We start from the raw sequence: 14,957 nt of genomic DNA, 5'->3' as shown, positions 1-14,957 counted from the left end.
TCTACAAAATCAAACTGAAATATGACAGAGTTGGTTTTAGTTACAGGAGTGGTCAAACTTACGCAGCAATTTCCTTGTAACCCTTGCAATTGTTTCTCTGTAATTCTCCCTGGATAAATCTAAAAGAAAACAAAACATTTTCTGTTAATAGTACAGCAGCATAAAAAGCAATTTATTCTGGAAAGCCAGAGCAGACTACTCAGAACTAGCAGTATGAACTATTATAAAAATAACCATTTGTTACATCTAAGAGCATGGCTCTCATCAGTTTATCACCTCAACTGCTTGGGTTTTATAGCTACACAACCTTCTTTATCTGCCTTGACAGCCAGTTTTATTTCTAAAGTTCAGGCAGTTCATTTAGCCTATGGCAATTAAGGAACATGCAGAGCTCCCATTCCTAGCCAGATCTGTATCTTGTTTATCACCGCTGAAAATGAAACTGTGTGTACACAGAACTCTGGTTACAAAAAAAAAACCAAAACCAAACAACAAACCCAAAAACAAAAAAAAAAAACCCCAAACCAAACCAAAACCAAAAAAAATCGCCAACACTTATAGCCTACCTGAACAGACAGGGATCTACTCACCATATTCAACACCAGTGTACAGCTTTGTCTCTTCTAAAGACACCAGACTTGGGACCCTGCATGAAAATGAATTAATTATTACTACACATTACACAAATAATGAGGTATGTGCATTTCACTGGCATTTAATTAATTTTAACAAGTTAAATTTCATGGCTGTAGCACATAGACTTCTGGATTTAGTAACAGTGTGTCTTAGTTCTCACATTTATAAATTAACCATTTCATGGTTATTTTAATGGATTAATTTAATTAAACTAGCCATTTAATGGTCTGACCCTTTGTGTCAGACTTTGTTAGAGGCAGGGACAAAATAAAGACACCTTGAACCCAGAATTTTGATTTCCCAGTTAACAGTACCTCATCAGGTCTATTAAACAGGCAGGAATTTGGTCTCTGCCAAACCTAGGAACACACTCACTGAAACACACATGGCTCCCTGTTGTAGGGAAGGACAGGAGAGTTGGAGTCCTTTCCTGACAAGTGAATTTTCTATTTACTATGAGTGTTCCCTAACAGCAAGCATCTAGCAGCAGCTGTGTGACAACAGCAGTAAGAAAGCACTAAAATCCAGCATGAAGGAAAATAATCACTGAGATTGTTTGGGATATAAAATAAATGTTACTTACAGATGAGCCACCTTTTCTCCTTTGAGAGGAGGCAGAATGTTCCCAGAGCCAATCAGGCAGTTGTGCACAATGGCAAGACATTGCTGCACATCATCTCTTAAACAAAGAGGAAAACCTGGTTACCTATCTGTTAATTGCTTGAAAATACACAAATGACAAACCACATATTTTTTGTGAAGTTTTATGGAAGGTTTTTCTTTAGTTGCATCAGTTCTAAACACAGGGGGAAGCACTACAGAAATCAAGCTGGGCTTTTTGGAGACAACCTAATTTGTTTACAAACCTCAATATTTAACTTCATTTTCTGGAAAACATGGGACATTTTATATTTCAAAGCTGTGCAGGTAAGATAAACTAACGTGAAAACTGCTTTGAAGAATTTTATTTAAATCTCAGCTAAAACCTATGAAATAACTCCTTACCCCAAGGCCAAGACAATTCCTTCAGTCCATGGGAAGGATGAGGGAATACTTTAGGAGTGAATGTTTTACAGTCTGAAGATTAATTAAAATGCAAAATGTGAACAACTTCTTTCCTGTGCTACTTGAAGGAAATCTTGATGCTATCTCAGCTGAAGTAGGAGCTTTGGAAATCTTAAAATAACATCAAAGTGCAACATTATAGTATTTTCCTCTCAGTTTTTGTACTGCCTGTGTGACTGGCAAGAACTACTAGGAATGGCTACATGCACCTTTCTCCATCCTACCTGGACATTTCCAGCTCTCCAAGTGCATAGAGCTCCAGCCTGGTGAGCTCAGGCTGCAGGAATGTATCCAGCAAATAGAAAGCAAAGTTTATTTCCTCAGATGAAGGAACGTGCCACTGGATGTCCAAGTTCCACAGGTCACCTGGCTTACCCCAGTCCTGCAGCAAATAAAGATGCTTCTTATTAATCAAGTTATTTGAATTGTGTTTTTAAAAAAAAACCAGCATTTAATATTATTTTAAAAAACCCAAACACATGGGAACTGACTACTGCTATAAAGTAAAGTAGTTATCCTGACAAGTCCAGGAAAAACACCATTGCCATGAAATCAAACAGAAATCCCAATCCTATGTATGTCTACACATACCTAGAAAATAACACATCTCTGAAAGCACTAAAAGGAGAAGGACTGCACTGGTCTAATTGAAATATAACTTAATTATTCCTTTGACTGGATATAAATTCAGACACATTCTTAAGTACAACTCAGACTTTTCATACTCCCATAGAGAACAGCAAAGTCATTGTGAACTTTTTCAGTTTCAGAGGAAGAATTTAAAATGATTGTGTGATTGTCAATTTTTTTGGAGTTTGTTGACTTGTTTGTTTTGTTGGGGTTTTTTGGTGCTTGGCATTTGGGACATTTTTGCTTGTTTTTAAATGATTAACTGGCCCAAATGGATGTCCCCATCAGTTACAAAACTGGACTAGCTTTCAGTAACAAGAGATCATCTGCAATTGGGAATTATGGAAAAACACTTTTCAGCAAAATGCAGTTGTATACTGAAACAAGTCAGTTGAAAATTGCTGCCTTTAAACTGGAATATTGATAAATTGACCTCAAAGTCTTAACAGCAGAGCAGCACACAAATTCTGATAGTTTCAATAACTTTTAATATTGCCACTTCTGCTTTCATTTTATCTCAAGCTCATGGTAGAATCATTATTTGTCATTCTGCTGACCTGTAAAACACCACATCTCCTTGCTGTGTATTAACTTACTGTAATCATGCAATCATGGTAAAAAACACACATCACAAACCACCAATAAGTCATATAAACTACTCAAAACTATAAAACTACTCAAACAACAGTCAGTATTCATTTTTTGCTACCAATATACTTTAAATCAATTGTCATTTGCTCTCTATTTCAAAGCCCAAAGCATCACTTCCCATTGCTGCTACCATCATCCAGAAATCTCCAAATAAAACCATAGAGCGTACGACCGCCTTTAAAATAAAACAAACCAACATAAAGTCAAATCCTCTAATCCTAAATAAATGAAAATCCTTGCCTTGATAGGAAAGTATTCAGAAAGAGGCTTGTCAAAGCCACCTGGCACACTGCAGTACTCTGTGGGGTAGATAAGTGTAGCAGAACGAAGAAGATGGTGCAGTAGGTTACAAGACAGAATGTAACCCTGCTTACAGGTTAAGTGTAGGGTGCGCTGCAGTATCTTCCCAAACTGCTCCCTGTACAGTAGCAGCTTCTTGCCATCCACTCGAGTGATCTGGGGGCACAGAGAGACATTGCAAACATCAGCCTGCTCCTGCAGGGCTGGACAGGTCACCCTGCTCAGCCCGGCTGGGCCAGTGTTGGGGAAGATGAAACAGGAAAGCCTTATAAATATGATTGTCTGGCAAAAGATTCTAAGAATACAGAAACTGTAAGCGAGATTGAAATGAAAGCAAGCTTTGAGATCCCTTAGTTACTGAACAACTGGAAAACAATGGTGTGGCTGGCTGAAGGTAATCCCCTTTTGATGAAACAACACCCTCTGCCTGCAGACAGCTCCAAGGGTCAGAGCAGACCCCATTAGCTTAGCAAAAGGGGTCCAAAGAGGAGTTTTTAGGGTTTAAAATGTAACATAGTATGGTAATGTAGTGATTCTTATAGGTGGCATGTAAATGCTATAGGGTTTGTATATTGTGCTAGCTTGGTTAGTGAGAATTAGAATATTCAACACAGAAGAAGATTTATTGTATTGTAACGCGAACCTCACGCTCTTACCTTTTTGTACTCCCTTACCCTCTTACTCTCTTACCCTCTCATCCTCTCTACCCCTCTCTTCTCTCGGGCCTGCTCTGAGCTGTGGCTGGCAGCTCCCAGCAGGGCCCTGCACCCAGGCCCTTTGCAATAAACCCCAAGTTCCACAACCTGGCCTCAGAGATCTCTCATCTCCATCCATCCTGACTGTCCTACCCCCCAGTGCTCCTACAGGCCAGCATTCTCCAGCTCCCACTGAACTGATGCTGCCACAGCTGCTGGAAAAATTTCAGTGATGCCATCTGCTCGACCCCATGCTGAATTTTCTAGCAATACTTCTGTATTTTCTTAAATTAACTTTAAAGTATTTCTATCTACCAAAAAGCTTCTTCTGTTTCTCCCTGCATTGATCCTTGTTCTTTCACTCCCCCTCAGTAATTGCTTTAATTTCATCCCACATACAACACTGTGTTTATTTGCTTCAAACAACAGCTACTCATGTTGCATTCAAAGTTAGGTAAATACCAGCAGCTCTCCAGTGCCATTCACACAACATTTACATTGCTTTAACAGAAGTTTATATTTCTCTCCTTTTAGGGGCAGGATTAAGTAGGATGCAGTGACACAAAAGCATGGGAGGAACATTTTTAGGAATACCTCTGATAAAAGCTGAAGATTCCAGAGCAGCTCCTTATCTAGTTCTTCATCATGTAACACATCATCATCTAGAGGAACAAGGGATAAGCACTGCTGTCACCACACTGCAGCCAAGTTTTCCAAACAAGCTGCATCAGAATCCAGATGCTTCCATCCCAAAACCTGACTCCCAACCCTCCAACTCACACTGCACCCATGTCCAGCTGGAAGTCACTTTAGCTGATGTACCATCCTGAAACTGAGCAATGTCTAGAGACATTTCAAACTGCCACATTAAGGAATCGTGGTCTTGCAGCCGGACAGATTTTAGCCTTGAAATTACACAATTGTCACTTTGGGTTTTTTAGAGAGAATAATGAATTTGTCCATTGCTGAAATGAACTTGTGGAAAACATCCAGAAGTTTTAGATATTCTTTTCACGTTTAACCAAAAATCAACCCAAAAGCAAGCCAGTAACACCGGAAATGTTAGAAACTTACTGCCTGTGAGGTGAGTTATGACATTGCAGCAATGTGGTACAAAAAGCTTCAAGGACTCCTCAGGGCGGCACTGCAAACAGCATCACAAAAAGTCCATTTTAAAACGAAATATCTGAGGCATCTCAGCACACATTCTGATAAACATCTAAGACTAGACTGCATCCCAACTCCAATTCAACCTACAGTCAGCGTGACTTCACGATTCTCAGTCAATAAAACCTAAATTTAACATAAATGCAAGATAAATACTGCATGAATAAACCTCCTGAAACATTGCTATATGCAACAAGCCAATTTTAGAAGACATAATAGTAAGAGCTACCTGTATTGACATGAAAAAAATACAGATATTACACAGGAAAAATCAGCAACATTAGCTATTTTCTTTTTTAAAGAGGGAGTGGAGTTAAGAGGATTTTCTCTCACTTTTACTGCAGCTCGGCACATATCGGCAACCATCCGACCAGCAACTCTTGTCTCAAATATATTTGAAACAGCAAAGTTAAAAACCTTCTCCAAGGCAACCTAAAAATGAGGACAAAAAGATGGAGGTTGCTTTAAAAAAAAACCCAAACAAATTAGGTATCCCAAAACGTTTGATGTTACAAAGAAGGCACTATCTCTACACAACCCTGTGTTTTTTAAACCAAAAACCCACAATCCACACAGAAGAAAAATCAGAATAGAGAGAGCCAGAGAAAGCAGCTCTGTGGAAAGCCTGAAATGTTCTCTTTGGGAAGAGAGGAGGTGGATAACTCTTGATGACTAATATAAGTTTAGGGTAATTCTGAAAAACTACACAGAAAATGTTTTCCAGGAATAAGTCACAGGCTGATGACAGGAAAACTTATTGCACATGTCACAGTGAAGGAAAGCCAAGACATCCTTCAGTTAACAAATAAATAGGGAATTAAATAGCAACCATCCAAGTTGTTTTAAAGCAGATTATTTCCATCCAACACCTTGCAAGGCAAGCTCAACTACATACAATGCAGGTCCCATGAATACTTTAATAATGAACAAACAGGAAAATACAAATTAAATACTTAATGACAATGAAGAATTAACTTAAGACTTGCATTTACCAAAAGGTTCTAAACACAAATCATATCCAAGTGCCAGTGCTCAAAATGTACAAAACCTGGCATCTCCAAGTAGATATTTATTTAACCAGAAATATGGGAAAGAAGGGAAAAGAAACTGTCCATGTCATAACCTGGATTCTCCACCCTCTCCCTCTGAGTTATTTTAATCCAGGTAATTTTTCTGATCCTATTAACCACACAGCTCCTTGAACAGCCTCTATGGCCCAGCTGAAGAAGTGGCAGGGAAGGGGAGAGAAAAGGAAATCAGGGGCTTGGGTGGGTCAGCACCATCAAGACAGGGAAATCCACAACCTAAACTGCTACAGGGATAAAATAAAACTATTGGAATGATTTCTTTTTGTGTTTATCATCAGTTTGCAGGAGAGCTCTGTAGGGATATAGATAAAATCATGAACCAAACTGACACAAATTCAAGCTGCCCCCTCAGCCCTTCCCTTGGTTAAATGTGGAAGTTCACATTCACAAAGGAAAGAAGGATTTGAATGCACCAGTTGCTGTCAACCCAGAATTAAGTTTCCTAAAAGAGATGGAAAGCCCATGTTCTACATACCTTAAAGATATCCTTTGAACACTGGGTAAGGATTGTACTGAAAGTAGAAGAGAGACCCAGTTCCACCAGACTCTCCAAATGAGTCATTTTCTCTGTTTCAGTCTCCTCTCTGGTTTGTTCTAATGTGCTGCTCTCTATAAGTCCAAAACATCTACACAAACGAACCCAGTAAGGGCAGGGTTAGTAAGTGAAACCGGAAAGTTTTATAAAGAGTTCTTCATGCAAAGCTTTCCCCTAGCCTTAGCTCACTCACCTATCCATAAACTGCAGCACAAAATCCTCAAATTCAGCAGATGCAGAGCACAATTCTCTCTCCACCTACAGTTTTCCAGCAAAAAGGAAACACATAAGGTTGGCTTTCATTAAGGAAACAAAGATTATTTCCTATATTAACTACTTCCAATGTCCAAGTGAGAACATCCTCCAGTGCATTTCCCACCACACAGACTCAAGTGCTCCATAAACAGTTATCACACGTTCCTGACACTGTCCTGCCCCAATTTCCTGGCCTGGATGTGTATCCAAATAACCTCTCTGGTGAAATCAGGTCTGCCTCCATGGATACAACCTTTGGCCTCACCACTGATCCTCCTTTGCAGCAGGAGGTCAGTGAGTGCCAGGGTGCTGCCAGACCTGCTCTCCTGGCAGAGATTACATGAAATATTCACTGAACCAACTCCTCCTCATTTTTGAGTGCTGCAGCTCTGGAGCAATGAAATTCAACTTTTAATTTGAGCAACCTGCAGCTCTCTGAGCTACAAAGTGTCCCAGCAGCAAACAGGTGTGGTGATAAGGGGGATAAGACTCAGTGTCTAATCCTGTTACTATCTCCTGACTGGAAGAGATTAACAAATATCTGGAGGGAGAGCAATAGAATCTCAATCAGGGAAGGGAAACAGGACTTTAAAGAGGAGCAGGAGTTTCTTTAGGAAGAAAACAGCCCTGGAAAAATGAAGGAAAAAACCCATCTAATGCACAATTTAAAATAACTACCGAGTCCAACATCCTCCTCAAGACAGGGAAAGCTCCAGGTTAAATGACACCACAGAGGGACATGAGCAATTCAGTGTTGACATAAAAACATTGAATTGCCTGAATTTAACATTCTCTACAACAAGCTGTGACTAAGAACCACTGCAAAAGCATATTTGCACACTGGTACTAGCTCCACTGATAGAAACAAACAGGATTCATATCTTTGCATACACTTTGCATATAAAAATTAAATTGAAAACTAAACTACAGCTTTGTTTTTATACCAACCCAGCACTCTTACCTCTGAAAGATCATCTCTTTCTTGCAATACAGATGAACAATCTACTAAAGGCACCAGAGTAGAAAATGTTGCAATGAACTGGAATGTAATCTGTTGTGAGGTACAAACAGCTCTTTAATGAGTGTTATTGCATCTACAATCTACAGTTAAGGTATAGGATCATTCTTTAGGATCTAAAGGATCTCAAGAAAATTATACTCAAAAAAACAAATAAATCCAGAACTCAATCCTTCCACCCTAAAACTTCAACAGCTATTTCAAATTTCATATATAAAACTTAACAGGCAGCACTGTAAAAACAGTCTCAATTTTTTAAGGAACATAGCCATTATTCTGTGCTGAACTTGAAAGGTACAAACCCCCAATATTTAGACTATTTTAAGTCAATCAATATGAATGTCTGAAAACATTGACTTTTATAACTTAATATAATGAAAACCTAGTGATAAAGGGCTTCCTTTTGATCTTAAAAGAATAGGAATATTTACTAGGAGCTGTGGAGCAGCTATATAATCCTGTTGTTCAGAACAGCTCAAAAAGTCAGTACAATGCTTATCACAACTATTTTGCCCTGTTAAATGAGCCAAAGAGGCTTGTAATATTAAATTTTTAGGCATAAAATTGTGCAGAAAAAAAAAGGCTGATAAATTCCAGACACGGCAGTTACCTGCCTTCAGAAAAATATAAAATATTTATATATAAAATATTAGTTGGCTGGTTATCTTCTAAAAAAGGCAATATTTGTACACTCACCATGCACTTGCTGAAGTCATTTGGGTCCACCCCAGGCAAGGCTCTCATCAGCAGAGGTAGCATGTGTGTGGGACCCTCAGGGAACCACTTCCCCCCGGACACCAGGCTCCGAGCCACTCCAATGACACAGCTCAGGGTGGCTGTGAGCTGATGAGGCTCTGTCAGGGTCTCAAGTGCAGGATATGTTCTGGAAAACACAAAGATATGTTCTGTAAAATGGGAGGCAGGCAGGTTGGCAACAGTAATGTTCTTAAAGCCTTCAAAGAAAATAGAAGTGCACTGCACATGGTGTTTTCTGCATTAAAGACAAAAAAAATATTCACGTTTCCAAAACTGTTTTCTTATCAATTTCTGAAAGATTTAATATTGTTTTGTTACAATGCTCCTTTCATTGGATCAGTGCTATCCAACACTGGCTCAGGATTAAAGACCATCTGAGCAGCTGCAGCACAGGAATTAAGAAGTGCAGCCAAAGCTACCACGATTTCCCTGTTTGGACTTGGCAGCAATGCCAGCTCTGAGCTTCTTGTGACAAACATGAAAACGTGCCTTGGCTGCCTCTAAACAGAGAGGGAACCTCTTACTTCATGTTACATTAAAGTCCAGACTTCTTCATCAGAACCTGGGAAGTTACTGTGATTTTTAAACTTTTTTTTTCCAACACTTAAAACTTTTTAAGCCAACTGCATAACCACACTTCCTGCTGCTACCAACAGCCTCCAGCTCAGACAGGAGTCACAGTGCTCTGCCCTACGTCACCCAAATCATCTGGAACTGCAGCCAGTGCAAACATTCCAGGAATAGTTTGAACTACAGAGGAGAAGTTGAGTCTGCTCTCAAACAGAAAGGGCAGCCCTACCCAGCACTGCTGCTCTGCTTACAACTGCTGGGCTTGGGATGTTTTGCAGAAGAGTGGATTTATCAAGTTTTTACAAACAGGAACGGCTCTTCAGTCAAACTCATTCCTCTGCTTGTACTATTAAAGTTTGGGTAAAGTACAAAAGGCTGCACAGGGAACACAGATGGGGGCTAGGAGGAAAGCTTTCAGTGGAGCAGGAAGGAGCACCATTTTTCTTCAGGAATTTCAGGCCTCAAGGCATTAGAAATAGTACAAACCAAGTATTTCACCAGGGTACACAGTCTGGCAATTACAAAGACATCAATGGCAGTGATTTTAAAACTGTAACATGCTCTGAACCAAACAGAAAGACAAAATATATCCTTATTGCTACACAACCATCCCGAGTATCTGGAACCCACCAGGTGGCTTATGAATAAAGGATGCAAAGTTGCTTTTTCAACTGATCCACCCACTATCTGATACAAAATGCTCCCAGAAATGCAAGCCACCTGAGGACTGCCTACCCTAAAGCACACGAGCTGTCAACAGCTCCCAGAACTATGCCACTCGTCAGGTGTTTAAAAAAAACCAACCAACCAAACAACAAAACAAATCAAATTAATTAAAAACTTGAGTTCTCCTTTGCTCCCACATTCTGACTGAGGTGATTGCTCAGGAGGGTGTATCAGCAGCTTCCCTCACTGCAGGCATTAATTCACAGCAAGCAATTCATGTATTATTTACTATGACTGCTTTTCCTATTTACATCTTGGGAAGGGCACACGGATGTGGCAACGCTCCTTCCAAACTTACTTCTCAAGTACAGGTGGAATTACTAATTCAGGACGCATCAGTGCGAGGTTCTGCAGGGCTTGGGCAGCCTCCAGGCTTCCAGTTTTGCTGAACATTGCCAGGAGAACAGGCTGGATGATGCACTGCACGAAATCTGTCACGTCCTGGTCTGTGAGTTTGTGGCTCTCGGGGACAGGAGTTAACCAGGTCACCTTCTTGTAGCGCTCGCGGTGCAGCCTCCTCACCACCCCGCTGGGCAGCCTCTGCAGCAGCTTCATCAGCTTGTTCTGGGAGCAGAGCAGAAATGCTGGTCAGTGCCTTGGCAGCAGCACAACCTCAGCTGCTCAGGGCACAACAAAACATGAGTCAGTCTTGGAATTACACAACCACAATAAGGGAGCACTCAGAGGGGCTCTGAAATAGGATGTTCACAATTTGTCGCTAAACTTCATTTCCCCAGCACTGTGCCTTATGATTTTAAAAGTAATGAAAATCACATAATTATACAGTCAAGATTCAAGATTATTTATGTAATTAGGACATCTCTGTGAGCATTCTCTGCACATTCACATGTAAGCAAATACCCTGTTCAAGAACAAGCCAGTTCCCCTGGTACTGCTGTGACCAGCCTTGCTGTTTTAATCTCTATTTTCCACCAGCTATCACAGGGAGATTCTTGCACTCTTTAACAGAAGATTCCTCTAGTTATACCATCAAAAACTGTGTTTCAAACTAGACAATGTATTAAAAATCCTTTTTGCCTTGTTTAATAGAATCACAGAATGGTTTGGGTTGGAAGGGAGCTCAAAGCTCATCCAGTTCCAAACCCCTGCCATGGGCAGGGACACTTTCCACTAGACCAAGTTGCCCCAAGGCCCATCCCAGATTTTCATAACTTGAAGGCAGTAGGTCAGTAAGAAAAAAGTGACATCACACAGGTAATACTGACAGTGTGTGTGAGCCCCATTTCAAGTGCCAAAAGACTTATTTTTCCTGGCTATATCCGAATTAGTTGTCTTGTTTTGGATAGATGTCTTGTCTCTCTGCACTGACATGAGGAGTATGGTTTGAATGGCAGAGCAATTGTGGATCTTGATAATCCAAGGAAGGCTCCAAGCACCACACATCAGCAGACAATCTGGAGCACACAGAGCTGACAGGCTGAAATCCCAGCCAAAGTTCTCATCGTGACAGCCAAACCCCTTCACTCACCAGCCAGCGCCCGTTATTCGAGGGATGGTAGAAAGAGGCAATGCTATTGAACAAGCCAGACAAGTGCTTCTGCACCAGCTTACTTGGTCCACCCTGAAACAAATAAACCACAGAATTTTATCACACAGACCAAGATCAAATGAACAGGTAACAGCAGCATGAGGCACAGGAGTGTTCTCCCCACAGCAAGACTTCAAAGCAGCAAATCACATCCCACCTTCAGCTCAGCACTAAGAGCAAATTCTCTCCATCCCATCTGCTGAGGTTCACACTAAAACAGGTGCCTGTTCCCTTCCCAAATGCCACAGGCAGCAGCTGTGACACAAACCTTTCCAGCCCCATTCCACACTGACAGTGCAACAATGGACCTGACAATATAATTTGGGGAAAAAAGCCCAAAACTATACTTCTGCAGTGAGCTCAGCAGAACAAATATTCATCTTAAGTATGTATTTAAGTATTTGCGTTAATTTTTGTTTCATTTTATGAAGTAGTTACTCACCATCATGGCTGTGATCCACATGACTGCATGTCCTACATCATAAGCATTTGTTAAGAATCTTGGAACAACAACCTGATTGCTTCCCACCGGCAGATTTAAACTCCTTAAAATCCTAGTAAAAATCTGACAGGAAGAAAAACACACATTGGCATAAATTAATTTTCTAATTCAAGGGGTTTTTTTTAAAAACCAAACCCACCAAGCAAGATAAGTAAGGCATATCATGAAAAGAGCACTGTTACCTTTGGTACATATGGATCCCAGTCTATGTACCCAATGTTGTCAGTGGCCAAGCGAGCAAAAAGATTAACTAGATGCTGAAAATAACCAGAAAAAAGGGAACATTCATTAGAATATATTGAGAATAAAAGATGCAAAGCTCTCCAGCTACTTCATATACACAAGACAAAAGTTACCCATGGCACTAAAAGCGCTTGGGAAGGGAGATTTCACTCCATCAGAACCACCAAGACGTGTTTCACTGGCCTAAAATAGCATTTATACAGAGACATGGAAGAAAATTCCACCAACTCATCCATCTAGCTTTTCCCAATATTTAGCTGTTTAGGACAATTAGTTCCTGCAGGATCCATCCTACTCAGTGTGTGCTGCTGGCTGCCACATTTGTGTGCTTTGGTTTAAACCCATCAGTGGCTTGTAAAGGTCACAGGCATCAGCTGTCAGCTGGGAGAGCAGCCTGTGACTGCCCATGAAGAATTAGACACTCCATCATCAGAAGACAGCCCCAGGAGTCAAATAGGGAACTGGAAGATGTCCTCAGGAAAGACAGATATCAGGACTGAACCAAAAAAATAGGAGATGAAGTCTCGCTCTTGTATCCTGATGATGAAAAGCACATCACCCACCAACTCTGCTTTTCAGAGCTTCTCCAAATCAGGAAAGACCCACCAGGCTCTCGATGCTTCTATCAGTATTTTGAAGCAATGACAAAGCCAAAAGGAAGGGCCTTAAATAATCCTGCCTAATTCTGAGGCAGATAGCCCAGAGGAATAGGTGACCTCTCAGGCTGAAGGACATGAGAGCTTTGGAAAACCCCCAAGTTCAATCCAGGACATCAGACACAGCCTGAAGACAAGGGTTACATTTTCTTTAGTGATCTGCCTTTTTCATTTGGTATGAGAAAATACACATTGAAAAAAAAAATCCTTACTATGCACACAAGGAATTGATTCCACAGCTCCCCTTCAAACAGCAAGTCTAATTCCTGCCAAAGCAAGCTGAGGAAAAGCTTGCAGCATACAGAGGCTTAAACGGGATTGCAGAGTCAGAACCCATGTGTCTAATTATCTGCATCCCAACCTGATGGAATGAACCTGACTTTAGGAAATGGACACGACAGAAAAGCAAACAAGAAGTGAAAGCTTGAGGAAAAAAAAGCAAGCAGACTGTCAGAATACAGTGGAAGAGGGAAAAAATATCAGAGATAACTTGTGAAAGGGTGCTGATGATTATTTGTTACACAGTTTGACAGAAACAAACTAAATCATGATGTTCAAGTGAGGCTGCCAGAAGGAACAGACAGAATTATGGGGTTTTTTTGGGGAGAAAGCCATCAGAAAAGTGCAAAAGTGAACACAGAATCTCAAAAGCAGCTTTGGCACCACCAGTGTTTGAATCTGGACAGCTGCCAAGTGCTGGGCCCAAGGCTGCCTCCCTGGATTTCTAATGGAAGGCAGGAAGACCCACGGAATGTGTGACCATGGTGGTTTGGAAATCAGCTTTCTCCTCAGACAGGAGAAGTTCTCCTGTATCCAGGCAGGAGATTAGTAAAAGGAGACAGATGGCCAATGAGCTTATGTTCATACTGAGCAGGGAAAGAAACTGGGGATAGGCCAAGTTTCACTGCAGCAAAGCCAAGGCACAGCTCAGCTGACACCAACAGCACCTGAGCTGCTGCTGGGGCTGCCTCCAGACAGAGTTTTTCATTTCCCAGCTCTGGATCTCCTCACATGAGGCACACAGCAGGGGCACACAGATACATGGCAGACTATTTGCCTTGAAAAATACAGCCCAAGAGGATTTTTGGCCAAGGGGAGGGCAGGTTCTTTATTGTATCTCAAAGATGACAGTAGCACAATGCAGTGGAGGCAAAATATCACCACTCAAAATTAGGGACCACCCAAGATGTATTAAAAGACAGAACAGAAGTGTAATTTCTAGCAATCACAACTGCTCTTTGCATAATCCTAAGTATTAGCAGGCAGTCTGGAAAATGCCAGCATTCCCAAGGCTGGAATGAAAAGCTGCCTGAGCTGGCCATTAGACAATGCTCGCCAAGCACAACTGCAGTCTCATTTATTTAGACAGTAATTGCTTGCTAACAATAATGAAATTATTGTCTCTGCTTTCTTGTACTAGTTAAAGCAGAAGGGAGAAAATCCATGAAATCACTGTTTGGCTTCAATTCCTTGCAAGCACATTGTAGGAATATTTAAATGAGGATTTCTTCCAGTGCAGATGAAAAGCAAATACTTACCCCTTCCCACTGGGGAAGATTTTGAACCGACACCCAAAGGCCTATAAATTCATCAAACCAAAGCCTGAAAGAAAACAGAAGCAAAATAATTTTAACCCTGAGAAAGCAGCTCCCTCAGTGAATATTTATCCCTCACTTTGCCAGGTGGGTGCAGGAATTCACCTGTCCCTTAATTCATTCTGCAAGAACAGAGATCAACATGGACACATTTTTATCAATTTGCAGCTCACGGTGTATTCCCAAATCTGGCTTTTAGTCCTTGCTTTTCTTCTTTATTTCTCCTTTGACTCTTTTGATCCCCTTTCACACAACTGTCTCTCCAGGAGTTTCCTTATCTACCTCAGCTCTACCATCCCAACAGATAAAAACAAATGAGA

At 40.9% G+C, this 14,957-nt stretch overlaps 1 protein-coding gene across 1 annotated transcript in view; it reads right to left on the bottom strand.

The window, feature by feature from the left end:
• Nucleotides 1-14,957, bottom strand: part of PSME4 (proteasome activator subunit 4) — a 44,497-nt gene that overhangs the window by 17,309 nt on the left and 12,231 nt on the right. The window contains 17 exon segments of the mRNA XM_030945168.1: nucleotides 63-119; nucleotides 591-646; nucleotides 1,220-1,315; nucleotides 1,926-2,083; nucleotides 3,223-3,438; nucleotides 4,572-4,639; nucleotides 5,052-5,121; nucleotides 5,478-5,576; nucleotides 6,708-6,858; nucleotides 6,961-7,025; nucleotides 7,984-8,073; nucleotides 8,737-8,923; nucleotides 10,391-10,656; nucleotides 11,582-11,674; nucleotides 12,084-12,206; nucleotides 12,326-12,400; nucleotides 14,581-14,644. Of these exon segments, the coding sequence (XP_030801028.1) occupies nucleotides 63-119; nucleotides 591-646; nucleotides 1,220-1,315; nucleotides 1,926-2,083; nucleotides 3,223-3,438; nucleotides 4,572-4,639; nucleotides 5,052-5,121; nucleotides 5,478-5,576; nucleotides 6,708-6,858; nucleotides 6,961-7,025; nucleotides 7,984-8,073; nucleotides 8,737-8,923; nucleotides 10,391-10,656; nucleotides 11,582-11,674; nucleotides 12,084-12,206; nucleotides 12,326-12,400; nucleotides 14,581-14,644 (1,934 nt within the window).

This window comes from Camarhynchus parvulus, chromosome 3 (assembly GCF_901933205.1).
Source record: "Camarhynchus parvulus chromosome 3, STF_HiC, whole genome shotgun sequence".
NCBI classification, from domain to species: domain Eukaryota; kingdom Metazoa; phylum Chordata; class Aves; order Passeriformes; family Thraupidae; genus Camarhynchus; species Camarhynchus parvulus.
Note: the sequence above shows the minus strand (reverse complement) of the source record. Positions and strands in the feature narration are given on the sequence as shown.